The following is a 26,974-nucleotide window of genomic DNA, read 5'->3' as shown; positions in this document are numbered from 1 at the left end:
TGGTACTACAGAAATGGTAATGCCCATGCTAAACGTGTCATTAAGAAAATATAGCAAAACTTGTATTTTTCCCAATTATAATGCAAAGGAAATCAAAGATTAAGTTGCACAGTAATAACAGTAATATCCCATATTACAGGAACAGCGGTTAACAAATATGAAAACCTGTCTATGTGTTGTTCATTGAAAGGGATTCTTTTATAGTAAGTTTTTGTAAGTATTTTATCAGGTAAGCATTTATGATGATGAGTGATTATTGTGATGAAAATACACAATAATTACCTTTGCGTTCAAAACTTTCTTCCCTAAGAAAACAAACTAGACCAAGAAATTTTGTTACTTCTTTGAGATACAAAACAGTCGTGTTGTTCAGCTTTATGATTGCCACAGATTCTTTGTCATACGTACTTCCTCCACCAAATCCTCGAAGCCTGGAAAATAAGAACATAAAGAATGATTTCCTAGGAATGACTAGCAGATTCTGCTACCTTGCATAAATGCTTTCTCCTTAATTGAATTCAGATTTCTGGTATCAACGAGCTTTTGCCTGATAAACTGCAAGGGAAGTGGATGTGGTCACAACACAATCAAGTTATAAATAAACCTGTGGATCCTCAAGCCAATGTATCTGGACTTCAAATTGTCATCAGTAGGATTTTTCACTGAAGGAAGAAGTCAGAAGAGGACTTCCAATCAAAGAATCACTCCAACACAGGGTAGGAATGGACAAAGTGAGAATAGGTTGAAAACAGAATCCAACAATCTTCTCTAGGCAAGTGAATAGAAAGCCAAAAGTAAGAGAGGGAATGGGAGAGTAGGTGATTCAGAAAGCAGGTACAAAGTGAGTCTACACAATGCAGGAAATAAAAAATGATTGCAAAGGCAAAATTCAAAATTTCAAATTAATAATTTTTGGGAGAATTAGCTCCTGTCCTTAATATTAACTAATCCTATTGGTGTGGGACTTTCAGATAACCTTTTGCTGTTTTAATGGTATCCAATTCAACCAAATCAATATTGCCCAAAAATCACCTCCAGTGAAATGTTCAATGCATTGGTCCAAATAACAATTGCTGCTCTCCACTCAAAGAAGAACCAGGATTTACAAACAGACAGACATACTTTATTGATCCCGGGGGAAATTGGGTTTTGTTACATCCGCAACAACCAAGAATAGTGAAGAAATATAGCAATGTAAAACCATAAATAATAATAACTTAATCATGCCAAGTGGAAATAAGTCCAGGACCAGCCTATTGGCTCAGGGTGTCTGACACTCCGAGGGAGGAGTTGTAAAGTTTGATGGCCACAGGCAGGAATGACTTCCTATGACGCTTAGTGTTACATCTCGGTGGAATGAGTCTCTGGCTGAATGTACTCCTTACTTATGCTGAAGATGCTATGGTAGCATCATTGAAATGACCACATGTATTTCTGCTGTGGTGATGGGCAGAGTGTAATATAGTCGTCCCAAAACAAATGCAAAGTAAACCGACCCTAGGTGGGATCCCACTATGCTCCTCTCAAAATTTTGTGCATCCAAAAAATGTCAGAATAAATTCTGCAAACAAAAAGAGGCTCTCAATTAATCAGATGAGTACGAGTTGAAATAGGAATCAGAAATCTGACTAAAACAATTGTCAGCAGAAGCATTGCGGTTAAAGGGCTGTTTCTATGCTATATGTTATATGTAATAGCTCCTTCAGCCTTATCCTCAAAGACTTCACTATGAATATTTATTGCTGCTTAAGATGGTCCTTAAGCACACCTGCCACCTCAGAAAACTTCAAAAGAACTTTTAAGAAAGCATTGAGGTTAAAGGGCTGTTCCTATGCTATATGTTATATGTAGTAGCTCCTTAAGCCTTATCCTCAAAGGGTTCACTATGAATATTTATTGATGGTCCTTAAGCACACCTGCCATCTCAGAAAACTTTAAGTACAAGCTCACATGGGTGTCTGTACTGCTTTCAAATTCAGAGTCATCTTATTTTTAGAAATCTAGCCTGAAGATCCTTTCAGGCTATCTTTCTTGATTTATATAACACACAAAACTACAGTGCTCACTGCTAAATTATAATTTTTTAAAAAAAAATCACTTATCAAGGTAAAGAACTTTAACTTAACTTTAGCATCTATTTTTCAGATGCATTGCAAAGCTCCCAAAATCCCATGGTTTCAGTTAGGGTATTCAAGTCCTTATAAGTTTTTCCTGCCATAATAATCCCCCTTCCTGGATCTACTGTTCCTGAGAAGTCTCTCCAATGGGACACCTCTCCAAACCCTACCCATTAACCTTTACTTGTCCACACTCCCAGTAGCTGGAAGGATGGAGTGTCCTGATGTTAGAGCTTTGGGATATATGCTAGTTATGCCAATATTATTTCTGATTTCCATTATCTGCAGGTGTTTTGCTCTTTAATAAGCATATTCAGCTTGAATATACACAGTGCCAATAAAGTTGGCACATATCCAGCAAATAAACCAATAAACAATTTTCACAGCTAAAATGTTATTGCTTTGATTTTTTAAATCTTTTAGATGTATTATTCTATAAAATACCCAAATTGCACACAGTTGCCATCCAGGTATTGTTCGGCTTGTTGAACATATCTCAGAGATTGGGAAACAATGTACACCTTTTTTTACATTCTTTTTACAACAAGTCCAGCCGTGTACTAACCCATATATGCAGGAAATATCAATAACAACATCTATCATGTCGCAGCAGAGTTCATAAGTTTGCATGTCTACTGGCATACTGTCCGTTGCAATGTAGATTTTGCTGACTACATCAAAGAGGAAGGCCTTTTCAATTCCTGAATTCTGCAAAATACAAAACACAATCAAATGAAAAAAAAACACAAATACTATAAGACAATTATGTAATGGTGGTATTTTATAAATGGTGCACAGCCAAATAATTTTGAAACCAAAAATGTGGATAATCAGTGCACTTAAAGAGTGCACATAAAATTGAAAATGATTCAAGCAAATTAATAATACAGGTTGGGTCCTTAATTAGTTAATTACTTTCACTGTCATTATAGAAGTATCCAGCATAGTTAAAATATTAGATTACTATCCTGGAGACCTACAATATTGGTCTAAGTGCCACTATGCCACCCTCATGAACTTTAAACTGTTGTGCCGACCATGTAACTTACTCTAGAAACTCAAGAATTACCCTACTGCATAGCCCTCTATTTTTCTAAGCTCCACGTACCTATCTAAGGGTCTCTTAAAAGACCCTATTGTATCCGCCCCCACTACCATCACCAGCAGTACATTTCACGCACCCACCACTCTCAAACTTTAAATTGGGCTGACATAAAAAGGTAAAATAAAAATTTAATAACAGTTAATTTCTTTTGTTAAAACATACAGGTTTTGCATTTCCTTTTGGCAAAGAGTGCCTCCCATTCTTACACAGTCTGGGCTATATATGAAGATCCATTATAAGATGATTGACTATTAACTTCCCTATGAAATGCCCTGGCAAACTACTTAACTCTAGGACAATTATGAGTGGTATTAAAGGCTGAACTTAAGAACCATGCTCAGATCACAAAAATGAATTTAAAAAAACAGAAATTCCAAGTGTTCCTTTGATGTAAGGGCTAACCATAACTTTCATTTTGTCAAAAATAAAACATAAAGATGTTGACATAATTTAGTGATAACGAAATAAGTCAGAGGGCACTTTGCAATTTACAGAAGGTTGGTATGAAGCCAAATCCTTTATATTAAATTGACAATATTTATATTGTCAGAGTGGCCATAACCTCCTTACTGATGCTGATTACTTTAACAGTATTTTCTGCCCCCCCTCCAGAGTTTGAGCGCTTGTGCTTTTTCTGTTTGTTCCTGTGAAGCTACCCTTTAACATTTTTGACTGAGCGTAACCCCGTATAGGATGGAATTCTTTTTCTACAATTATGATAATTTTGCAGAGGTTCAGTAGGTAGATATAATTCTGCCAATGAAAGCGATTTTATCTATTTTGTAATCAGCAAGAATTGATACAAGTTGATAACCTGATCTTGGGAAACAAGCACATAATCAAGACAGTGTGACGTGGCTTGCCAAATTCCTTAGAAAGCAAAAAATAACTTGATGCTGAGCTCTGAAGCAAAGTCATTGACTTAAAGCATTTGTTTCTCTTGTTACTGGTACTACAAGAAATTCTGGATTTTTCAAGCATTTTCTATTTTTATTCTATTTATTGTTTTACATAGGCAAGTTCAAATGAAGCACCAGATTCGACAAAAGGCAACCACTACATTCAAATTATGAGTAAAATAGGGAGACTATTATATGAAAAGCTCCTGGCATTTCATTATCGTTTCTGCATACATATTATGTTCTAAAAATTAATCCATGATTATGTGAGCACACAGTGTAATCTTCCTGCATTTAGGGCTATTATTCACTATCCTGAATTGCCCTCTAACTATAAATAGTTTGCTGGTTCATTTTAAAGGGACAATTAAGAATTAACAATGTTTCTAATATCACAAAAAACCTTAGTGAATGAAATGATTGTATTAACAAGCTAATAGTTTCATGGTTTCATTTCTGTTATTAGCTTTTTACTTTAAACAAATTTAAATTTTCCAGCTGCTGTGATAGGATTTGAATTTCGGAAGACCTGTCCTATGCCCAGCAAGTGGCAGTTCCAAAAAATAATCAACAGCAGTGCTTCTACTTGTTTGGCATGGCATCTGAATCTTCAGCAAACTTCTATAGATGTGTACTGGAGAGTATCACACCCTGTTACGGAAACACCAATGCCCTTGAATGGGAAATCCTACAAAAAGTAGTGGATACAGCCCAGCCCATCATGCGTAAAGGCCACCTCACTATTGAGCACATCTACATGAAACCTTGTCATAGGAAAGCAGCATCCATCATCAGTTTTCCCCACCACCCAGGACACGCTTTCTTCTTGCTGCTGCCATCAGGAAGAAGATACAGAAGCCTCAGGATTCACACCACCATGTTTAGAAACAGTTACTACCCCTCAACCATCAGGTTCAACTCTCGAAACAAAGGGGATTGATTCTATAATAGTTATTCTTTTATTTATTGATTTAAGATACAGCATGAAGTAGGCCCTTTCAGCCCTTTGAGCTATTTATCCCCCCGCAATCCCCAATTTAATCCTAGCCTAATCATGGGACAATGTACAATAACCAATTAACCTACCAACCGGTATATCTTTGGATTGGGGGAGGAAACCGGAGTAGTCGGAGGAAACCCACGCAATCATGGGGAGAACGTACAAACTCCTCATAGGCAACTGAACCCAGGTCGCCTGTACAGTAAAGCATTGTGCTAACCACTGTGCTACCGTGACACCCTAATCCTATTGTGGATTTATTGAGTATGCCTGCAAAAAATGAATCTCAGAGTTGTATATGGTGACACAGATGAACTTGCATAATAAATTTACTTTGAGCTTTGATTTGATTTCTGTGGATCATCAAAGCCTTGAATTTACTAGTGCTTTAGCATCACCAATATGCTATCAAATCTTTTTAACTCAAAACAATTTTGTCATATTAGGTCACTATCAAACTATAAGATAAACTGAGATTATAAACTCATTTTATGGTTTGCACAGTTCTTGATTATGCAGTTAGTCCTAGAATCTGGTCAGATATTCACTTTCACTCATTGCAGTTTAGATCCTAGGGACCACATGGAATGTGACCTAAATAATAATCCAGTGAATTTTAATTTAAAATGGCTAGAATTAGATGGTTTATAATGTGAGTGAGGCAGAACTGATATGTTGTTTCTAACAATTAAAACATGATATGACTATAATTAAATATAACAATCTCTTGCACTTTTAAATATGCTGTCTTCCTTTCCAAAAACAACTTTGAACTTAATCTATTTAGATCATTACCTGAATGTCCTTGTTATACAGGACTCAAGGAAAAAACAGATAAGATTAACTTTCCATTATCATCCCCAGAAAATCAACTAGGTGTTACCTGTCTACTAAGAAAAACAGATTTATTTTATGTATTTAATTATTTCAGTAACATATTTAAACTCAGCAGCAGATGTATATCCTAACTTTCAAAAAGAATGCTGCTTTGCAACATATTAGCTAATGACATTCCCTTTTACAGTACTCTGTTACTTTCAGTGGTGCAACAAGTTAGATGGAGTGGAGATGCTTCGTCCGTTCTTTGATATCCTCAGTGTGTCATTGACACTTAATCAAGGAATTATTTGGAGGCAGAGGGGGTAGAGTATATGACTGAACTTGCACTGAATAGATACTTGAACAGCAAACAAAGTGAATGTATCCCAAACACAAACAAGAGGAAATCTGGAGATGCTGGAAATCCAAGTAACACACACAAAATGAAGAGGAACTCAGCACGCCAGGCTTTTTTTAATATAGATGCTGCCTGGCCTGCTGAGTTCCTCCAGCATTTAGTGTGTGTTATTTGAATGTATTCTGAATGCTGAGTCTAGCTCATGGCAATTTCTTCCCATGAGTCTTCAGGATAGATTTGAATGGTGAATAGTTACATAAAAATTATGCGCATTAAATCAATCACATTTACAGTGTAGTTATTTTCCAGATTGGTGATTTCCCAAATAATCATCTTTGGTCTGGTTGTGTGAAGTATAATAACCAAGTAGCTTCCTGTTGCCTTTCACTTTAATTCTCCATCCCATGTCCATTCTGATCCATCGGACTGTGGTCTTCTGCAGTGTTACCATGAGGCCCAACGCAAGCTTGAGGAACTCTTTCATCCTCATCAAGGCATGTTGCAGCTTTCTGAACTCAATAATTCAGGTTACTTGATTCATCTGTATCAGTTGTCCATCTATGATATTGGCTTAGCTTGTTCTTCCCCCCCCCCCCCCCACCCCCTGTGAAAGCGAAGGAGGACATGGCTAGCCTAAATCTGATCTTGCCTTCATGCTCTGTACTTCAACACCTAGGATGTATTTTTCATTTGTTTGCACTTTACACCTACTTCCCACTCATTCATTGGCAAGATAGCCTTGTTGACAATATCACCATGGGAACCTCAGCTTTACCCTAACAGAGACATCTACCCTCTCTTGGTACAATAAATTTCTTTCCACTCCTTCCCAATTCTGACAAAGGGTCTTCAATCTGAACATTAACCCTGCTTCTCTTTGAACGGGTGCAAACACTCTGCAGAGTAAATCCACAATTTTCTGTTTTTACTTTAGATTTCAAGCATCTGTAGTTTGTTTTAATTTTCATATCATTACATGTTGCCATTCTCAAAGTGTGGGAAGTTTTCAACAAGATAATTGTAACTTTCACCATTAATTCAAACTTAAGGGAATGTTCGAAAACAAACTTATTTAAAAATACACCAACGTGATTTTGCTAGCCTAATAGCTATAATAGTTAAGAAATAGAACTTACTGAGATAAAGATGTTTAATAGATTCTCTAAGGTTGGAAGCTGAGGAATCAGTTTCTGCACCACTTTGCTAAATGCTTCAAATATTGAATGGTCATAAATACTTGTCAAATAGAAACTGTGGGAAATAAAAGAACTACTGTTAATAACTAGATATTGTTAATCTCTTTAAAAAGTATAAATTATGGAAAATGCAGAGAAAAAAATCAACTCTATTATGAACAAATCTTATAGTTTATCATGGGAACATCAAGATAATTTCTTCCACTGCACTCAACTCTAAAGCCATTCTTCAGAGCCCACTGTCAATCTGAAGCAGTATCATCATTGATAATCTTAACACCAAAAACCATAATGGGATCAAAGCAAATGGTTTCTTACACAAGGTTGTTTGAGAAATATTCCTTAGATTTTTATATTTCCCTCACATCATTACTCATTGTAATGTTAGACCTGGTAATTGAGGGTTATAGAGAGCATGTTAGTATCTTAATCTTAATTTACAAATCCTTTCCACGGATTTATCATTTAAGACAGCCAGGATAGAGTAGGTATATTACACAGCATCAGGTGGAAATTTCAATTGTCTCATTTCCCCTTCCCAGCTTATAAAATTTCATTGAAATACATCTTCCAGTTTTATTTCACTTATTGCTTTGCATGCATTTTTATATGCCTGCAGGCATATTTGTCAATTTTTTTTGCACTTGTTGTAGGATGGAGTTCTCATTTTACCCCAGCTCTAGTGGATCTTACAGGGTCAGGGGGACAGGAATATGTTTGGTGAGATGGTATTCCCACTGAAAACGAATCATATGCCTCTGCTGGTGAGAGCATAGACCATATAAAATCATGGGGACAGAATTAGGCTATTTGCCATTCAAATTCCACTATTATCCTTCTCAACATCATTTTCTTATTTTCTCCCCGTAATCTTTGATACCCTAATTCATCAGAACCTATCAACCTCTGCTTTAAATATACCCAATGACTTGACTTCCACAGATTTCTGTGGCTAAAAAAGTTTCTCCTCATCTCTGTTCTACATGGACATCCCTCTATTCGGAGGCTGTACCCTCTGGTACTAGAGTCCCCAAATATAGGAAACATCCTCTCCATAGGCCTTTCAATATTTGATAAGTTTCAATGAGATCCCACCCCGATTCTTCTAAACTCCAATGAGTACAGGCCCAGAGCTCCTCATATATTAAACTTTTCATTTTCAGATTCAATCTTGTGAACCTCCTCTAGACCCTCTCCAATGCCAGCACATACTTACTTAGATAAGGGGCCCCAAAATGCTCACAATACTTCAAGTGCAATCTGACCAATGTCTTATAAAATCTCAGCATTACATCCTTGCTCTTATATTCTAGTCCTCATGAAATGAATGCTAACATTGCGTTTACCTTCCTTACCACCAACTCAACCTGCAAGCTAACCTGTAAGGGATCCCGCACAAGGACCTGTTGATTTCTGAATTTTCTCCCTGTTCAGAAAATTGTCTACACCTTTATTTCTTCTACCAAAGTGCATGACCATACACTTCTCTACATGATATTCCATCTGCCGCTTCTTTGTCCATTCTCCTAATCTGTCCAAGTCCTTCTGCATCCTCAACATACATGTCCCTCCACCTATCCAGGTATTGTCCACAAACTTGGCCACAAAGCCATAAGTTGTGTGATCCAAATCACTGACATACAGTATGAAAAGAAGTGGCCCCAACACTGACCCTTGCAGAATGCCACTAGTCACCAGCAGCCAACCAGAAAAGTCCCCCTATATTCACACTCATTCCCTCCTGCTGTCAGCCAATCTTTTATCTTTCCTTTAATACAATGGGCTCTATCTTGTTTAGTAATCTCACGTGTGGCACCTTGTCAAAGGCCTTTTGAAAAACCAAGTAAACAGCATCCAATTACTCTCCTTTGTCTATTGTGTCTGTTATTTGCCTGAGAGGGATAGAAGACAGACATTTTGTTTCCTGTTTTGTTTTGGTACTGCAAGCCAAATGATAAACATTTTTAGCCTGGTTGAACTCTCAAGGAAATCCTCTTATATCCAATGAATTGGTAAAATAACACTTTAGCAATGTTTTCCTTCCATTTGAAACCTTTAGTTCCAGAATGACATTTTATGTATTGTAAGCTTCTGGCATTTCAGCATGACACAAATATAATTCAGAACTAGGAAGTTATGCTCTCCAATCAATAGTTTAGCATTGCCTCCCTTAACATGATTCATCTATGAAAAGACCCATGCTCCAATTCTGTGCAATAATCCTCTGCAACACACACAAAATACTGGAGGAACTCAGCAGGCCAAGCAGCATCCATGGAAAAGAGTAAATAGTTGATGTTTCGTGCTGAGACCCTTCATCAGGACTGGAGAAAAGAAGATGAGGAGTCAGAGGAACAGGGTGGTGGGAGGGGAGGAAGAAACACAAGGTGATGGGTGAAACTGGGAGGGGGAGAGGGATGAAGTAAAGAGCTGGGAAGTCGATTGGTGAAAGAGATACAGGGCAGGAGAAAAAGGGGTCTGATAGGAAAGGACAGAAGGCCATGGAAGAAAGAAAAGGGAGAGGAGCATGAGAGGGAGGTGATGGGCAGGTAAGAAGATAAGGTGAGAGAGACAGAAATTGGAATGGGGAATGGTGAGGGGGGGGGGGGTGTGGGTTGGTCATTACCAGAAGTTCAAGACATCGATGTTCATGCCATCAGGTTGGAGTCTACCCAGATGGAATATAAGGTGTTGTTCCTCCAACCTGAGTGTAGCCTCATTGTGACAGTAGAGACATGTCAGAATGGGAATGGGAAGTAGAATTAAAATGGGTGGGAGGTACCGCTTTTTCTGACAGATGGAGTGTAGGTGCTCGGCAAAGAGGTCTCCCAATCTACTTCAGGTCTCACCAATATACTGGAGGCCATACCAGGAGCACCTGATACAGTAGATGACTCCAACAGACTCACAGGTGAAGTGTCATCTCACCTGGAAGGACTGTTTGGGGCTCTGAATGGTAGTGAGGGAGGAGGGGCAAGTGTAGTACTTGTTCCACATGCAAGGATAAGTGCCAGGAGGGAGATCAGTGGGGAGGGACAAATGGACAAGGCAGCTGCTTAGGGAGTGATCCCTACAGAAAGCAAAAGAGTTGGGGAGGAAAAGATGTGCTTGGTGGTGGGATCCTGTTGGAGATGGGGGAAGTTACAGAGAATTATGTGCTGCACATGGAGGCTGATGGGGTGTTAAGTTAGGACAAGAGGAACCCTACCCTTGGTGGGATGATGGGACGATGGGTTGAGGGCAGATGTGCACGAAATGGAAGAGTTATGGTTGAGGGTGGTGTTGATGGTGGAGGAAGGAAAGCCCCTTTCTTCAAAGAAGAAGGACATCTCCTTAGTTCTGAAATGAAAAGCCTCACCTCAAGAGCAGATGTAATGGAAATGGAGGAACTGAGAGAAGGGGATAGCATTCTTACAAGTGACGGAATGGTGGAGGAAGGGAAGCCCCTTTCTTTGAAGAAGGAGAACATATCCTTAGTGATGATAATGGTAATAATCCTCTGCTTTCTTTGAAGGATCAGAAATGTGCATGTTTTAGTGAGGTAGAGAAAAGTTACAATTTCTTTTAATTTCAAGGAATTCATTCAATTATTCTCAAATGGCTTCTCATATGAAGAATTTCTAGCATTTGAATAATGTTGTTTCCAGAATTTACCAACAAATGCAATAGAGGAGCAATAGGCTCCTCTTATTAGAGTACAGCAAAAGCAACAAAAGTGATTGACCTAAAATACTTACCCTTCTATTTTACACACATTTCAATAAACACCCACATATAATCACTGAAAGTTTTACAATGCAAATCTGATTGAAAACTGATGTAGGATCTGAAATTGCATAATACATACATGATACAGAACTAGATTAAATCAGTACTTACACACAAGATACATTTTGCATTACCAAAGTTTCATTGCCAGAATAGAGGCATTCAGTGCATAGCAGGAATTATACTTTCAAGGGATTCTCACCTGAGATGAATTTTTTCCAAACCAGCATCTGCAAGGTCGTCATTTGCTCGTTGATAGATATCTCTTTGTGTTTCTATCTTATGGTCATCAGATAAACCATCTACTTTATGAATGAAAACTTCAAAATTGATCTCTTTGTTCACTTTGTATGCCCTGGATACAGTAAGATGCAGTCTGGCCAAGGCTTCCATATAATCATCCTGAATTTCATCAAAGAAAAAAATTATATTTCAGAATGTGTATTTAAGGATAAAACAGAATTACTACAGTAGGCCAATTTCCTCCTCATCTGGATGTTTGTATAAAGTTCAAAGTACATTTGTTATCAAAGTACATACATGTCACCATATACAACCCTGAGATTCATTTTCTTGTAGGTATTCACAGTATGTACTAGAAACAAAACAGAATCAATAAAATACAGCACCCAAAAGGATAGACAAACAACCAGTGTGCAAAAGACAACTGTGCAAATATAAAAAAAAAAGAAAACAATAAATATCAAGAACAAGATGAAGGATCCTTGAAAGTGAGTCCATAGGTTGTGGGAAGAGTTCAGCAATGGGGTGTGTCATGTTGAGTGAAGTTATCTCCTCTGGTTCATGAGCCTGATGGTTGAGGGATAGTACTTGTTCCTGAACCTGGTGAGGTGGGTGCTAAGGCTCTTGTACCTTTTTTTCTGGTGACTGCAACGAGAAGAGAGCTTGGTCTGGATGGTGAGGGTCCTAGAGAATGGATGCTGCTTTCCTGTGATAGTGCTGTGTGTAGATATGCTCAATGGTGGGGTGGGCTTTACCCATGATGCACTGGCTGTGTCCACTACCTTTTGTCAGCTTTTCTGTACAAGGGCACTGGTGTTTCCATAACAGGCTGTGATGCAACCAGTCAATATACTCTCCACCACACATCTACAGAGATTTGTCAAAATTTAAGGTGTCATGCCAAATATTCGCAAACTTATGAGTTAAGATCTCCCCCATCTCTTGGCTCCAAGCACAGATTACCACTCAGATCTTTCAGAGGACCATTTTGACCCCTGCTATCCTTTTTCTCTTAGTCTCATATGTCATAGTCACATATATACAGATAGGGTGCCTGACACATTGACACAGTATTGTATATACTAAATGTTTACCAATATTAACAAAAACTGATCTCACAGATATTGCTATTCCAAGGAAAAATAGAGGATGGAGATGGATGTTTTTCCACCATGTGCTTCAAACCAAATCAAAATTAATCCACACAGAAAATTATATTAAAAAAAAAACAGCTTACAGAGCTTACAATACTGTGCAAAAGTCTTAGGCACACACCCATATTTTAAGAGTGTGCAATACTTGATCTCCTATTAGGGAATGAGACAGGGCAGGTGACAGAAGTTTGTGCAAGGATTTTGATGGTATTAGCAAGTGTGGATTGGGACAGATTGTTTTCTGGCTAAGGTGTTCTTGGAAAGTGAGATGTTGAGAGTACAGAGTTTGTATGTTCCTGGAAGATTAAAAGGTGAGAATAATAAGTTTAAGGATCTTGGTTTTTGAGAGATATTGAATCTCTGGTTAAGTAAAGAAGGAGATACATAGCAGGTACAGGCAGGTAGGAACAATGTACATGTACGTCACCATATACAGCCCTGAGATCCATTTTCTTGTGGACATATGCAATAAATAATAATAATGAGACAGCACCAACTTGGGCGTTCAGTCAATGTGCAAAAGCCAACAAACTGTGCAAATACAAAAAGAAAGAAAGAATAATAATTAATAAATAAGCAATAAATATTGAGAACATGAGATGAAGTGAACTTGAAAGTTAGTCCATAAGTTGTGGGAACATTTTGATGGGGCAACTGAACTTGAGAAAAGTTATCCCCTTTCATTCAAGAGCCTAATGGTTGAGGGGTAATAACTGTTTCTGAACCTGCTGGTGAGGCTTACTCACACCAAGTGAGGTACTTGAGGAGTATAAGAAATTGAAGAGAACACTTAAGAAGGAAATCAGGGAGGATAAAAGAAGACATGAGGTTGCAGACAAGGTGAAGGGGAATCCAAAGAGCTTCTGTATTAAGAGCAAAAGGATAGCAAGGGACAAAATGGTCCTCTGAAAGATCAGAGTGGTAATCTACACGTGGAGCCAAGAGATGGAGGAGATCTTAAATGGATTTTTAGCATCTGTATTTACTCAGGAGATGGACAGAGAGTCTATAGAAGTGAGGCAATGCAGCAGTGAGGTCATTGGCCCTATACAGTGAAGGAGGTGCTTGATGTCTTGAGGCAAATTGTGTGTAAAAATCCCCAGGTCTTGACCAGATGTTTCCTTGGATATTGTGGGAGGCTAGTGCAGAAATTGCAGGGATTTTAGTAGAGATAGTTAAAAAAAATTCTGAGCCATGGATGAGGTGCCAGAGGTTTGGAGAATAGCTAATGTACCATTGTTTAAGGCTATAAGAGTAAGCCAGCCTAGTGAGCCTACCATCAGTAGTGGGAAAGTTATTGGAAGGTATTCTAAGGGACCAGATATATAAGTATTTGGATAGACAAGAAATGATTAGGGATAGTCAACATGGCTTTGTGTATGATAGGCCACGTCTAAACAATGTTAGAGAGTTTTTCGAGGAAGTTACCAGGAAAGTTGATGAAAGCAAGACTTCGGATGTTGTCTACATGGAATTTAGCAAGGCCTTTGACAAGGTCCTGAATGAGAAGTTGGTCAATAAGGTTCAGTTGCTTGGAATTCAAGATGAGCTGGTAATTTAGATGAGAAATTGGCTTTGCAGCACAAGCCAGAGAGTGTTAGTAGATGGTTGCCTCTCTGACTAGAGGCCTGTGACTAGTGGTGTGCCACAGGAGTCAGTGCTGGGTCCATTGTTGTTTGCCAAATATATCAATGATCTGTATGATGATTGGGAAAACCAGATCAGCAAATTTATGGATGACACCAAGATTGGGGGGTGTATTGAACAGCGAGAAAGACTATCAAAGCTTGCAGCAGGATGTGGACCACCTAGAAAACTGGGCTGAAAAATATCAGATGGAATTTAATGCAGACAAATGTGAGGTATTGCACTTCAGTAGGACCAACCAGGGTAGGTCTTATCCAGTAAGCGGTAAGGCACTGAGGAGTGCGGTAGAACAAAGTGATCTGGAAATACAGATCCATAATTAAAGTAAATAGGTAGATAGAGTCATAAAGAAAGCTTTTGGCACATTGGCCATTCATAAATCAATGAAGTTGTTATGTTATGTTATGTTCAAGTTGTATGGTGAGGCATAATTTGGAGTATTGTATCTAACTTTGGTCACCTACCTGCAGGAAAGATGTAAATAAGATTGAAAGAATGCAGAGAAATTTTACATGAATGTTGCTGGGTCAAGACAACCTAAGTTATCGGGAAAGGTTGAATAGATTAGGACTTTATTTCCTAGATTGAGGGGAGATTTGATAGAGGTATATAAAATTATGAGGGGTATAGATAGGGTATATGCAAGCAGACTTTTTCCACTGAGTTTGGGTGAGACTACAACAAGAGGTCATGGGTTAAGGGTGAAAGGTGAAACATTTAAGGGGAACCTTTTCACTCTAAGGGTGGTGAACTGTTAACGCTAATGTTGGATGCAGGGTTGATTTCAACATTTAAGGAGAAATTTGGATAGGTACATGGATACCATAGGTATGGAAGGCTATGGTCCGTGTGCAGGTCGATGGGACTAGGCAGATTAATGGTTCTGCCCAGACTAGGTGGGCAAAAAGGGGTCTGTTTCTGTGTTGTAATGTTCTTTGACTCTATGACTCTGTGAAAGACTTTAGCTCTGATGATGATTTGGGTGTTCAATTACACAGACAATATTTTCAGTGAAGGAATATTTTATGAATGTAAAGCAAGTTGATAATTTATTAGAAAGATATAAAACCTAATATCTTAAGCGATTAGCAACAAGATTAGTAGATATCAAAGGTGAAAAAAATAATGAATTGTGACTACAGGTGGAAAACACAGAAAGGAACACGTTTGTCATTTGATCACAGATAGTCAAAAGGAAACTCATGTGAGGTATACTTTTTCATTGTTCCATAGAAATGCCATCATCTCAGCTCAAAATCATCCCCCAAGAATCTAATCTGATTTAGAAACTGGTAACTATGACCAAATCTACTGAAATTCTTTTGAATACGCTTGACCCTCTCCGCTTGCTCTGTACTTATGTCTTTGAGACTAAGCACAGCTCCAATGCCATGTTCAAGTTTGCCGATGACACCACTGTTGCGGGCCGATTCAATGGTGGTGACGAATCAGCATACAGAGGGACAGTGAGATTCTGGCGGAACGGTCCCATAGCAACAACCTCTCACTCAATGTCAGCAAAACCAAACAGCTGGTTATTGACTACAAGAGGAGAAAACCAGAGGTCCATGAGCCAGTGTTCATCAGGGAATCAGCAGCGGAGAGAGTCAGGAACTTTAAATTCCTTGGTGTTATTCGGAGGATCTGTCCTTGATCTAGTATGTAACTACCATTACAAAGAAAGCACAGCAGCACCTCTACTTTCTTAGAAGTATCCACAGATTTGGCATGTCATCTAAAACTTGACAAACTTCTATAGATGCACAGTAGAGAGTATACTGATTGGTTGCATCACAGTCCCGTATAGGAACATCAGTACCCTTGAACCAAAAGAAGCAAAACGTAGTGGTGCAGCCCAATCTATCACAGCTAAAGCCTTCCCCCACCATTAAGCACATTTACAAGGAGTGCTATTGCAGGAAAGCAGCATCAATCATCAAGGACCTCTCTTAAGTCCCACACCACCAGGTTTAGGAACAGTAATTATCCCTCAACCATCAGGCTCTTGAACCAGAGGGGATAACTTCAATCACTCCAACACAGAAGTGATTTAACAATATATGGACTCAATTTTAAAGAATAGTATTTTCGATATGTATTGCTTTTTCCCCCTTTTCTTTTTGTCCTTGCACAGTTTGTTATCTTACATATGGATTGTTTATCTGTCTCTGTCAAGTACAGTGTCTCAAGGATTCTATTGTGTATCTTGGCACTTACTGTGAATGCCCACAAGAAAATATATGTACTTTTATAATAAATTTACTTTGAACATTAGTTAAGGTATTGGAATGTCGAAAAATTGGATGAGCTAATATGTATTTGCACATCTTGTTGATCCGTTTGCAATGAAAAACACAGCCTTAATGAATACTTGGGCCACAGATCGCAATTTATGTTCTGCACCTTACATGTGATTGATCCACTATGCTTCAGTGCCGTCTTTTTGCAGCTGACTCCTCTCCCAGGAGTTCCCATGTGTGCGAATGGTCCATGCAGTTCACAAGCCATTCAAGCAAAAGCAAATTTCCAACGTGCCTGTGAAGTGTGTTTCAAGGAAACTCACCAAAACAATCCCAGGCCAGGACTGAGAAAATGACTCAGGTCTATACATTACTTACCCTCTAAACATCCCCTTGGCCCCACGTGCTACCTAGGCACTAAGGGTTCAGATGATGACGAAACATCCCCTTGCATTTCCCCCAGCAATAGTAGAAAAAAAATACACCACCATTTCCAAGGTTTTGACTCTCAATTCCCTCCACCCCTTAATTTCTTGAACTGACCAGTTACTTTATCCGTTCCAATCTGCAAATCAAACCACAAAATCCCAAACTGCAATCCTAATACCCCAAACCAATTCTGACCACTGATGTTACACTTCCCAACCATCAAATGCAGCACCCATTTTGATTGTTGATGCAGGACTCTCTGTGTTTGACCAACAAACAACCCAACCAAAAGCACTACCGACTGTTACCTCTCTCCTGCAATCCTGGCAGCTGATCTTCATCACAAGCCATCCCTTCCCCATGCCCTCTCCAATTCTAGATATCCTAGGCAGAATCACAAAGAAACACTCATTTGTAATTTCCCAGCATCTGATACATTTGAAGTTTGCTGCACTGTTGCACTGCAATTGCTTAATGTACCTTTTTCCTGACCCCAACAATTCTCAGCAGGAATATGTAAATTAGCTCAAAATCACATATGATATTGGCATCAAGATCAGGGTATTTTACCTGTGAGTCAATCACAAATATCAAGGCCCCTGTTCCTCGGAAGATCATCTCATAATCAAAAGTTGGGTCGAAGAAGTCAATCTGCCCAGGGAAATCCCAGATTTGAAAACTAACAAAAGAGCTATTGGAGATATCATCACGGCAGATTTTGTTGGTACTTTCTAAGAAGAGTGTCTCGTTAGGTGACATTTTGTGAAAGACCACTTTCTGAATGGAAGATTTGCCACTTCTTCTCAATCCCATGAGGAGGATCCTAGGTTTGACCTCCATGCAGCAGTCATCATTGAAGTGCAAAACTGAAAACAGAAAGGGGGAAAAAAATCATCCATGGAGGCAGGGGAGAGTAAGCAAACTATAACACTTTTATCCCTGTGCTCGTTGCACTCACACTTCCTCCTGAACTTACACCACTTTCTGCAAATAATCTGAAACTTTGTGAACATGAAAATCAGATAAAGGCACTCAGTATGTTTCGTGTATCTCATGGTTAAGTGTTGCAGCTTGATGCATTTCCATTCACAGGAATAGGTACTTTCTCACAAGGTTTCTGTCCTACAGAGATTCTGGAAGAACACAGCAAATTGGATTTCAACCTCCTCTTTGCTATTATCTCCAAGAACCAGTAATTTAGAGCATGCCACTCAGTTATAACCCTTAGTATTTCCCAATGAAAAGACGTGGTCATGGGAGAACATTGAATGGGTTCTACAGTGGCCCCATGTTAAAGTATTCTGCTCATACTTATTATTTAGACTCAGCCATTTAATATGGCCACTTGGGAAAGGTTTAAGAAAGCATCTATTGCTTGTGTAATCATACAGCAGGTTATTCTCAGCACCTTTTGAAGATGAAAGGTGAAATATTTGACCAGGAGGGATGAAATGAATAAAAAAAACTTTAGAATATTAATAACCCTCCTCCTAAAATATCAGTCTTTCATAGTGGAAAACAATATATTAGTGGCTTTCGTTACAAATTTTTTCATGAATTATTAACAGTGGATCAAAAATTTGTTTAGTAATCAGACCACTTACAATTCTTAGACATGAAGGGCCGAGTAAATGTACTTCAAGATTCCGATCAATAACTGGGTTTGTTTCTAGCTACTATACATCTCAAAGTTCAAGGTAAATTTATTATCAGAGTATATATATGTCACAATATACAACCCTCAATTTGTTTATCTTGGGGGCATACTCAATAACTCCATAATAGAATCAATGAAAGACCATACCAGTGTGCAAAAGACACCCAAGTTGGTTATTATGAGCTGAAATGATAATAATGATTGGCTTGTCTTGGAAGCTGCATTTTTCTCCTGGAAGTTATAATGGGTCTAGAGATATATTCAGTTAGAAATGGGAGTTTTGTCGGGAGCCTCTCTTCTGACAATGATGTTGATGATGATGATTTTAAAATTAGAAGAGAATTTTCTTTACATGCTGCATGTTATATTGACTGTCCTTTGTACATACTATTTATTATAAATTACAATAAATTGCACATTGCACATTTAGATGAAGATGTAACAAAGATTTTTACTTCTCATGTATATAACCATATAACAATCACAGCATGGAAACAGGCCATTCCGGCCCTCCTAGTCCGTGAAGGATGTAAGTAATAAAGTATGTGAAAAGATAAAGATTAGCTTTATTTGTCACGTGTATATCAAAACGTAGTGAAATAAGTTGTTTTGTATGTCAATACAGTCTGAGGATTGTGTTGGGGGCAGCCCACAAGTGTAACCATGTTTCTGGTGCCAACATAGCATGCCCACAACTTACTAACCTAACCAGATGCCTTTAGAATATGGGAGGAATACAGAGGAAACCCATTCACATAGCAAAGTTCAAGCTCAAAGCAAATTTATTATCAAAATACATATATTGTATGTCAGCATATACTACCCCGAAATTCATTTTCTTAAATAGAAAGAAACTAAACAGAATCAGTGGAAAACTCCACACAACAGAGACCAAACTGTGCAAATACAAGAAGAAAGAGAAAATAAATAAGCAATAAATATCGAGAACATGAGTTGTAGAGTCCTTAAAAATGAGTCCAGAGATTGGACTTCAGTGAAGTTACCTCTCTGGTTCAAGAGCCTGATGGTTGAGCGGTAATAACAGTTTGTGAACCTTGGTAGTGTGGGACTTGAGAGCTCCAGTACCTTCTCTCAGATGGAATGAGTAAAGAAGAGATCATGGTCTGGATGGTGGGGGTCCTTGATGATGGATGCCGATTTCCTTCGACAGCACTCCTTGTAAATGTGCTCAATGCTGTGAAGGGCTTTACCTATGCTGGACTGGACTATATGCACTATTTTTTATAGTTTGTTTTTCTGTTCGAGAGCATTGGTGTTCCCATACCAGGCAGTGGTGCAACCAGTTTGTATACTCTCCACAGTGCATCTATAGAAGTTTGTCCAAAGTTTTAGATAACATGCTGAATCTGTGCAAACTTCTAAGAAAGTAGAAGTGCAGCAGTGCCTTCTTTGTAATGGCAGTAACTTGCTGGACCTAGGACAGATCCTCGGAAATGATAACATCAAGGAATTTGATGTTGCTGTCTCATAGACCTCTTGTTTCTTCCTCCTGTAGTCAATACAGGCAGTCCCCGGGTTACGAACGAGTTCCGTTCCTGAGTCTGTCTTTAAGTCGGATTTGTACGTAAGTCGGAACAGGTACATCCGGTATTATTTAGCGTCAGTTAGTCAAATGGTTGTCTAATATAGTATATATATATATATTTTACCTTTCTATGCATATAAAACACTTAAGAAACTCATGTATTTCAATAATAAAACCATTGCGTTGCTTAGTAATAATTGTAGCTTTCATCGGGTCAGGGCCTTTTACATGCTCCATTATTCTCACTTTACCCTTTACATGTATCCATTAAAATTGTTCCGGTCATTGACCGACTGTAGCCTAACGCTTTTCCAATGACCGATGGCATTTCACCTCTTTCCAATTGCTTTATTATTTCCACTTTATTTTCAATCGCGATCGTTTTCCATCAACGGAACAGAAAACTGCAGATTTTATGTTCTATCGCTGAGCAGCAGTGAACCGTCTGATTGGCTTATTAGAGTTCTCTTTAGGAACTAGTTGACTTGATCAGCATTTCTGATCTGGCTATTGTTCACGATTGCACTTAAGAAAAAGAATACTGCAGCAGCCACAGGCAGTGGTTCTTGTGCTGCTCCGGGTCCTAAAGTCCACCCGCACTGAGACAGGCTAAATGGGACAAGTGAGGGGTGGTGCTGACTGGAAAAGTGGTGTGGGGGGGGGTGAATCCTGCTGAGAAATATTTAAGCCAAATACAAAGTTACACACTCAACACAGTGTTAACGGCAACGACTTAAAATGGCGGACAGCGTCGTGATCCGACTTAAAATGGCAGATGGTGTTCTCTTCCCTCCGTTCGTAAGTACGAGTTGTCTGTAAGTTGGACATTCGTAATTTGGGGACTGCCTGTAATCAGCTCCTTGGTGTTGCTGACATTGACTGAGAAGTTGTTGTTGTGGTACCACTCAGCCAGATTCACAATCTCCCTCCTATATGTTGATATGACACCACCTTTGAATCAGCCTACAACAGTCGTGTCCTCAGCAAACTTCAATATAGCATTGTTCTCCCTCACAATCGTAAGTATAAGGCCAGTAGAGCAGGGAGCTAAGAAGACAGTCCAGTGGTGCACCTATGCCGATGATGATTGTGAAGGAGATATTGTTGCTGATCTGTACAGAATGGAGTCTGTAAATGAGGAAATCACGGATCCAGTTGACAAGGAGGTACTGAGGCCTAGATCTTGCAGTTTTGATATTACTTTTGAGAGGATGATAGTATTGAACACAGAGTTGTAGTCGATAAGGAATATCCTGAAGTGTGTATATTCACTGCCTAGATGTTCCAGAGCTGAGTGGAGAGCCAATAAACTGGCATCTGATGTTAATCTGTTGTGATGTGGGGAAAGTTCAGCAGATCCAATGTGCTCCTCAGACAGGAGTTGATAAGCTTCAACACCAACCTCTCATAGCACTTCATCACACTGGTTCTAAGTGTTACTAGATATCTATTCTGCACTCTGGCCTTTTACCTCTTCTCACCTGCCTATGACTTCCCCGAGTCCCCTCCTCCTTCCTTTTCTCTCATGGTCCACTCTTCTCTCCTATCAGATTCCTTTTTCTTCAGCCTTTATCTTTCCCACCCACCTGGTTTCAGCTATCACCTTCCAGCCATCCTTCCCCTCCCCCTCCCTTTTTATTCTGGTGTCTTCCCTCTTCAATCTCAGTCCTGAAGAAGGGTCTCGGCCTAAAAGGTCAACTGTTTATTTATTTCCATAGATGTTGCCTGACCTGCAGAGTTCCTCCAGCATCTTGTGTGTGTTGCAATAGTCATTGAGACAGGTTACCATGTTCTTCTTGGGCACTGGTGTAGTTGCAGCCTGCTTGAAGCAGGTGGGTCTCTCAGACTGCTGGAATGAGAGATTAAAGATATCAGTGAACACACCAGCCAGTTGAGTAGCACAGGTTTTCAGCACTCCACCAGGTACCCCACCTTGGCTGGATGCTTTCCGTAAATTCACCCTCCTGAAGGATGCTCTCAAATCACCCTCAGAGACTGAAATCACTGGATTATCAGCAGCTTGGAAGTTCATGAAGGCGCGTCCATGTTTTGACAGTCAAAGTGAGCAAAAATGGCATTGAACTCATCTGGGTGTGAAAACATGTTGTCATATACGTTGCTTGGCTTCACTTTGTAGGAGTTGATAGCATTCAAGCCCTGCCACAGCTGTCAAGCATCCTTCAGTGATTCACGATTTGTTCCGAACTGCCACTTCACATGTGAGATTAGCTTTCCAGAGATCATACCTGGATTTTACTTGGTCGCCTGACCTGAACACCACAGATCTGGCCCTTAGCAGACTGCGAATCTCTTAGTTCATCAAGGGAAGACTCTGAATGATTTTTGTTGGGGGACACTTGTCTACAACTGTCTTTATGAAGACAGTCTGTGACAACTGTAACATATTTGTTCAGATCCTCTGGTGAGTCATTGAACACGGCCCAGCCCATTGACTCAAAGCAAGCCTGTAGCCACTCCTCTGCCTCCCATGGCCACATTTGTGTAAAACATCTGACTCTCCATCAGAATTTGCAAAGTTCCACACGCTGGTTGAGATTTCTCTACTCAGGAGTATGTGATAACCTGTTGATTTCTGCTGTTCAGCTGTGTACATAAATATACACAAGACACAACAGTGCAAACAAGGAGTTTCTTCTTTATTCAGTGGACCCATGGACTAACTTTCTGAAACTTTCTAAAGTCATAGAGCAGTTAATCACATGACACAATACTGAAGTAAGTAACAACCTTAAAGCAACATAACTAATCCAAAACGTTCCAGAGCTTAACAATATTGAGCCTGATTCTAGTTCTCAATGTTCACCTAGGCAATGACTAATTAGCCAAGTAGAAAAACCCTTATTTTACTGTTCCTGAAATGTTCTCTCTTGCACAAAAAAAATGACATGACACAAGAGTCCCTCCCTCCCCTACTCCCCTCAATTGCAGGGCTCTGCAGAGAGTGGTGCCGACAGCCAGCACATCTGTAGATGTGAACTTCCCACTATTCAGGACATATACAGAGACAGGATACTGAATACCGCAGTGCGATGGTTATTCTATCCTGACTTATGGAAGTGAATGCTGGACCATTTCCCCAGCAATGGAAAAAAGACTAGAAGCAGCTGAATTATAGTTCTACAGGAGAATGTTAAAAATATCATGGACGACACACACATCAAATGAAGAAGTTCTCAGAAGAGCCCAAGCAGTTAGATCACTCAATAAGATCACTCAATAAGTTAGATCACACAACAATAAGAGAAAGACAACTCAGATTCCTAGGACATGTCATGCAGAAAGATGAACTAGAAAAACTCATACTCTCTGGAAAGATCGAGGGGAGCAAACCTAGAGGAAGACCTCAGCTTATGTACATCAAAAACCTAGACAGGTGGCTACACATCTATTCCATTTGAATGGAAGTCATTCAAATAACGAGGGATAGATCTGTATGGAAAACCATGGTCACCAACGTCCGCATCGGATATGGTATCTAGATAGACAGACAGACAGAGACAGGTGTGTAAAAGGGGCCCGAAGGATCACTGAGTCACCCCAACCACAATCTGTTCCAGCTGCTACCATCTGGGAAATGGTACCACAGTATAAAAACCAGGATCAACAGGCTGTGGGGCAGTATCTTCCACCAGGCCATCAGACTGATTAATTCACACAGACACAATTGTATTTCTATGCTATATTGACTGTCCTGTTGTACATATTATTTATTACAAATGATTATAAATTGCACTTTACACATTCAGACAGAGACATAACGTAAAGATTTTTACTCCTCATGTACGTGAAGGATGTAAGAGATAAAGTCAATTCAATATTGACTATTTACTCTTCTCAACTATTTACCATCTACATTAATGACTTAAAAGAGATGACCCAATCAACCCACAAGTAAATTAATGTCACATTACAAAGTTCCTAGCACATGAAATATAAAGGGCTAGAATACAACAATATTGACTAATTAGGGCACTAATGGAATAGTGGCCTTTACTGAAAGTATAGAATACAAAAACATTGTTCCAGCTTCACATGCCACTAATGAGATCACAACTAAAGTATGATGTTCATTTTTGGTCTAAGCATTTAATGAAGGCATCTTTTCTCTTAAACAGTCCATTGGAATTAAGGACAACACGCTTCCACTTTGGTTTGTTGGTTCTCAGATGACCAATGCAGTCAACGTGGAAAATACTGACTCATTCAGGGATAGGGCAGAAAGGGGTTGTTTCTGAGGTGTACCTTAATTCTATTGCTTCTGTGTGTTCTTGATGCATTGCTACAAGGTTCAGAATAGCAGCAGAGGCGGTGGTAGGGGCAAATATATTAGGCACATTTTTAAAACTCTTAGGTAAGCACATGGATGATAGAAAAATGGAGGGCTATGTAAGAGGGAAGGGTTAGATTGATAATACGTTATAAGGTTGGCACAACATCGTGCTATAATGTTCTACAAAAGGGATCACTACTGTTTGATACACAAGGAGATTCCTGTCAAATCTGCACTCTTGGTCTTCAATCATCCTTTTTCTCAATTAACCAAAAGTTCATGCTGGTAATGTTGAAGATCTTGACTGAACAATGGCTCCCAAGATAAGGGAACTGCTTCACATTTTCCAGGGTCTCACTATGAACCTTTATCATCAGCAAGCAGCATCGAGTAACAAAGGTAAATTAGTGGAAGATTTTTGCTTTACACTGAGGGTAAGGCTCATCCTCTAGTTTGCTTCAGTAGCTTTGAGCTTAACCTGTCCCTCACCTTTTGGGTTTAGGTAAACTAGGCTCTAACTAGGATGAACCATTTCCCATTAGTTCTGCAGATTAGCTGATCCTACAGGAAGTTTGTTCAAGGAAAGACATAAAACTATGATGATAAAGATTGGAAACAAGCAATATTTTGGACATTGGTCATTTGGATCATGGCATTTGGAAGCAAATGTAAAATGTGAACAAATTTCTGTGGGCTGCCAAACTTGAGGAGAGTTCTCCAAAACCAGGTGATGTTGAAGAAGCAACAGAGAGTGGCTGGTGCTGTTCTCAGTAATTTTCTAGGAGCTGTCATGAAGTAAGACCATATCAATGGTTCTTCTAAATAGATGGAATCAAAACAGCAAATTGTGGAAAATCTGTTCAGGTATTGAGAGGAAGCTGTTCAGAAAGATCCTGTGATGACTTCTCCCCATGGCAGACATTCCTCTGTAGTTGCCAAAAATGGAGTTTTCGTTCTTGATAATGGTCACTATTACTGTATCTCTGAGATGACCCGGTATATCTTTCTCTTAACATGGAGTAACTATGGCTCACCAGCAATCACACAACTTCCAAGACCCTGCTACAATGAGATCCAAAAGAGGATGTGAATGTATCAAGAACAAAAAAGTCAATACAGCAAGAAGCAGCACTTTGAGACCTCCTTATAACTTTGTCTTGCCATAACAACATTTTATACGAGATCTATTTTCATTAGAGTCAGTGCAGACAAGTTTCTGTGGGCTGATGAAGAAGTTGACATATGAAGAAAGATTAAGCTGGCAGGGTCTATAGCCTTTGGAGTTTAGTAAAATGAGTAGGAACGTAAGGTTTTGAGGGAGATTGAAAGGGATTATGAGGGGAAGTTTCCCCTAGTTGGGGGCTCTGAACAAGGGGTTACACATTGAAAGGGGCTAAGAGGGCAAGTTTCCCCTAATGGGGGATCTGAACGAGGGGTTACAGATTGAAAGGGACAATGAGGGGGAGTTCCCCCTAATGGGGTGATCTGAATGAGTGGTTACAGATTGAAACCATGATGAGGGGAAGTTTCCCCTAATGGGGGGAGGGAATCCGAACAAGGGGTTGCAGATTCAGAACAAGGCATAGCCCATTTAAGACAAAGATGAAGAGGAACTTCTCTCAGAGAAGTGTGAATCTTTGGAATTTTCTACCCTGGTGAGTAAAAACTCAAGGCATACTCATACTCAAGGCATAGAGTGACAAAATTTAAACTACAGGGGGGTCAAAGGGTAGGGGTGAGAGCTGAAATGTGTTTTGAGGCTAAGATTAGACTAGTCATAAACTAATTGAACGGCAGAGGAAAGAGATCAATTGTCCTACTCCTGCTCCTAAAGCTTTTATATTCCTTGTTTCCAAAGGAGAAACCAACAGCATATAAACTTTGTCTCAAGTCCCTGTGAGTTTATTTAATTTTAGCTCCAAACTCTACAACTGGATCCAAATTTCCATGGTCGGGAATATTTTTATTTGGGGAGGGGAAGTTTTCATTCGCACGCTGCTTAAAAGTAGACGGGAGTGTGAATCCTTATCATATTTGGTCATAGCTACCGTCATGATCAGTCAAATCTCACCACACCATACCCTGGCTCAGGCATAAACAAAGGTAGCTCGAGAGAAAAGGATTCAGTGACTGGAACCAGTTTATAGAATGAGAGGGGGAAATGCATCAGCGAGACAGTCACAAAATGTACTCGTGACAACCATGAAGAAGGGAGCGAGTGCATTAAATGCGTAACTGTCCTGCATGGATTCCACACAGCCGGTCAGCTGCTTTCTTCGTACCTTCATCAGGCGAAGTTCCGTTCTCCAGAGCTCCTTCCTCGCCACCGCACTCGGCGTCTCCTCCGTAGGCGAACTCGAGTCCGATGGAGCCGCATTCGCTGTCCTCCGCCTCCCCGGCACACTCGCTCATCTTACCGCAGCCCTGGCAGCGGCGGCTGGGTCACCAGACTGCCTCGACGGTTTTCACCGTCACCTGATAGTGAGAAACCATGACGAACTTTCA

At 39.5% G+C, this 26,974-nt stretch overlaps 1 protein-coding gene across 1 annotated transcript in view; it reads right to left on the bottom strand.

Annotated features, from left to right (window-relative positions):
- The window catches only part of LOC140733264 (ras-related GTP-binding protein D-like), a 28,010-nt gene extending 1,036 nt beyond the window's left edge, over positions 1-26,974 (bottom strand). Inside the window, exons 1-6 of the mRNA XM_073056384.1 lie at positions 26,752-26,974; positions 17,546-17,841; positions 11,465-11,664; positions 7,435-7,549; positions 2,683-2,825; positions 283-431 (exon numbers count right to left, since the gene is read on the bottom strand). Of these exons, the coding sequence (XP_072912485.1) occupies positions 283-431; positions 2,683-2,825; positions 7,435-7,549; positions 11,465-11,664; positions 17,546-17,841; positions 26,752-26,881 (1,033 nt within the window). The 5' untranslated portion in view covers positions 26,882-26,974. The remainder of the gene's footprint in view (positions 1-282; positions 432-2,682; positions 2,826-7,434; positions 7,550-11,464; positions 11,665-17,545; positions 17,842-26,751) is intronic.

This window comes from Hemitrygon akajei, chromosome 9 (genome assembly GCF_048418815.1).
Source record: "Hemitrygon akajei chromosome 9, sHemAka1.3, whole genome shotgun sequence".
NCBI lineage: Eukaryota > Metazoa > Chordata > Chondrichthyes > Myliobatiformes > Dasyatidae > Hemitrygon > Hemitrygon akajei.
The sequence above is the reverse complement of the archived record's forward strand: the minus strand, read 5'-3'. Positions and strand labels throughout refer to the sequence as shown.